At 44.5% G+C, this 1,106-nt stretch overlaps 1 protein-coding gene across 1 annotated transcript in view; it reads right to left on the bottom strand.

Moving 5' to 3' along the window:
- The window catches only part of grin3bb (glutamate receptor, ionotropic, N-methyl-D-aspartate 3Bb), a 28,534-nt gene that overhangs the window by 10,394 nt on the left and 17,034 nt on the right, over window positions 1-1,106 (bottom strand). Inside the window, exon 2 of the mRNA XM_034882090.1 lies at window positions 773-859. Within this exon, the coding sequence (XP_034737981.1) occupies window positions 773-859 (87 nt within the window). The remainder of the gene's footprint in view (window positions 1-772; window positions 860-1,106) is intronic.

Below are 1,106 nucleotides of genomic sequence, written 5' to 3'. Positions count from 1 at the left end.
ACTATATACACTACTTTATACACTATACACACTACTTTATACACTATATACACTACTTTATACACTATACACTACTTTATACACTATATACACTATATACACTACTTTATACACTATACACACTACTTTATACACTATACACACTACTTTATACACTATACACACTACTTTATACACTATATACACTACTTTATACACTATACACACTACTTTATACACTATATACACTACTTTATACACTATATACACTATATACACTGCTTTATACACTATACACAGTACTTTATACACTATATACACTACTTTATACACTATACACACTACTTTATACACTATATACACTACTTTATACACTATACACACTACTTTATACACTATATACACTATATACACTACTTTATACACTATATACACTGCTTTATATACTATACACAGTACTTTATACACTATATACACTACTTTATACACTATACACACTACTTTATACACTATATACACTACTTTATACACTATACACTACTTTTGAATTCATTATTTCATTTATTTATGCGATTAAAACTTTTAATCACGGCCCAGCTCTATATATATATATTGGGTAGAAGCACAGCCAAAGCACCACCGGATGGAGCCAACACACACACACACACACACACACACACACTACAGGAAAATACACTCTAGATAGATCGGGTCAGACTGGATCAGACCAGGTTAGACCAGGTCAGGCCGGGTCAGACCGGATCAAACCGGGTCAGACGGTGTTGGAACCCACCTGTGTGTCAAGTGTGTCTCCGCTCTCCAGGATGCTGATGAACGGGACCTGCAGGGACTGGGCCAGGAGGTCCAGGTGCAGCAGGTCCTGGCGGGTCTGGGGGAAGGCAAGCACGGCTGCCACGGCGACGGATCCCCGGCACACGCAGCGTAGCAGGGACGCCGGGTCGGCCCCGGCCGGCTGCAGGGTCTCCAGACTCACGCTGTCCTCCAGGTCTCTCAGCGCACGGCTCAGAGCCGCCTGCACGTGCACGCTCGCCGCCCGGCGCCCCGGCAACAGCACGCCGACCCTCACCGGGGGGGTGCAGGGGGGAGGGTGTGGGAGGCAGGGGGGG

This window comes from Etheostoma cragini, chromosome 9 (assembly GCF_013103735.1).
Source record: "Etheostoma cragini isolate CJK2018 chromosome 9, CSU_Ecrag_1.0, whole genome shotgun sequence".
Classification (NCBI taxonomy): domain Eukaryota; kingdom Metazoa; phylum Chordata; class Actinopteri; order Perciformes; family Percidae; genus Etheostoma; species Etheostoma cragini.
The sequence above is the reverse complement of the archived record's forward strand: the minus strand, read 5'-3'. Positions and strand labels throughout refer to the sequence as shown.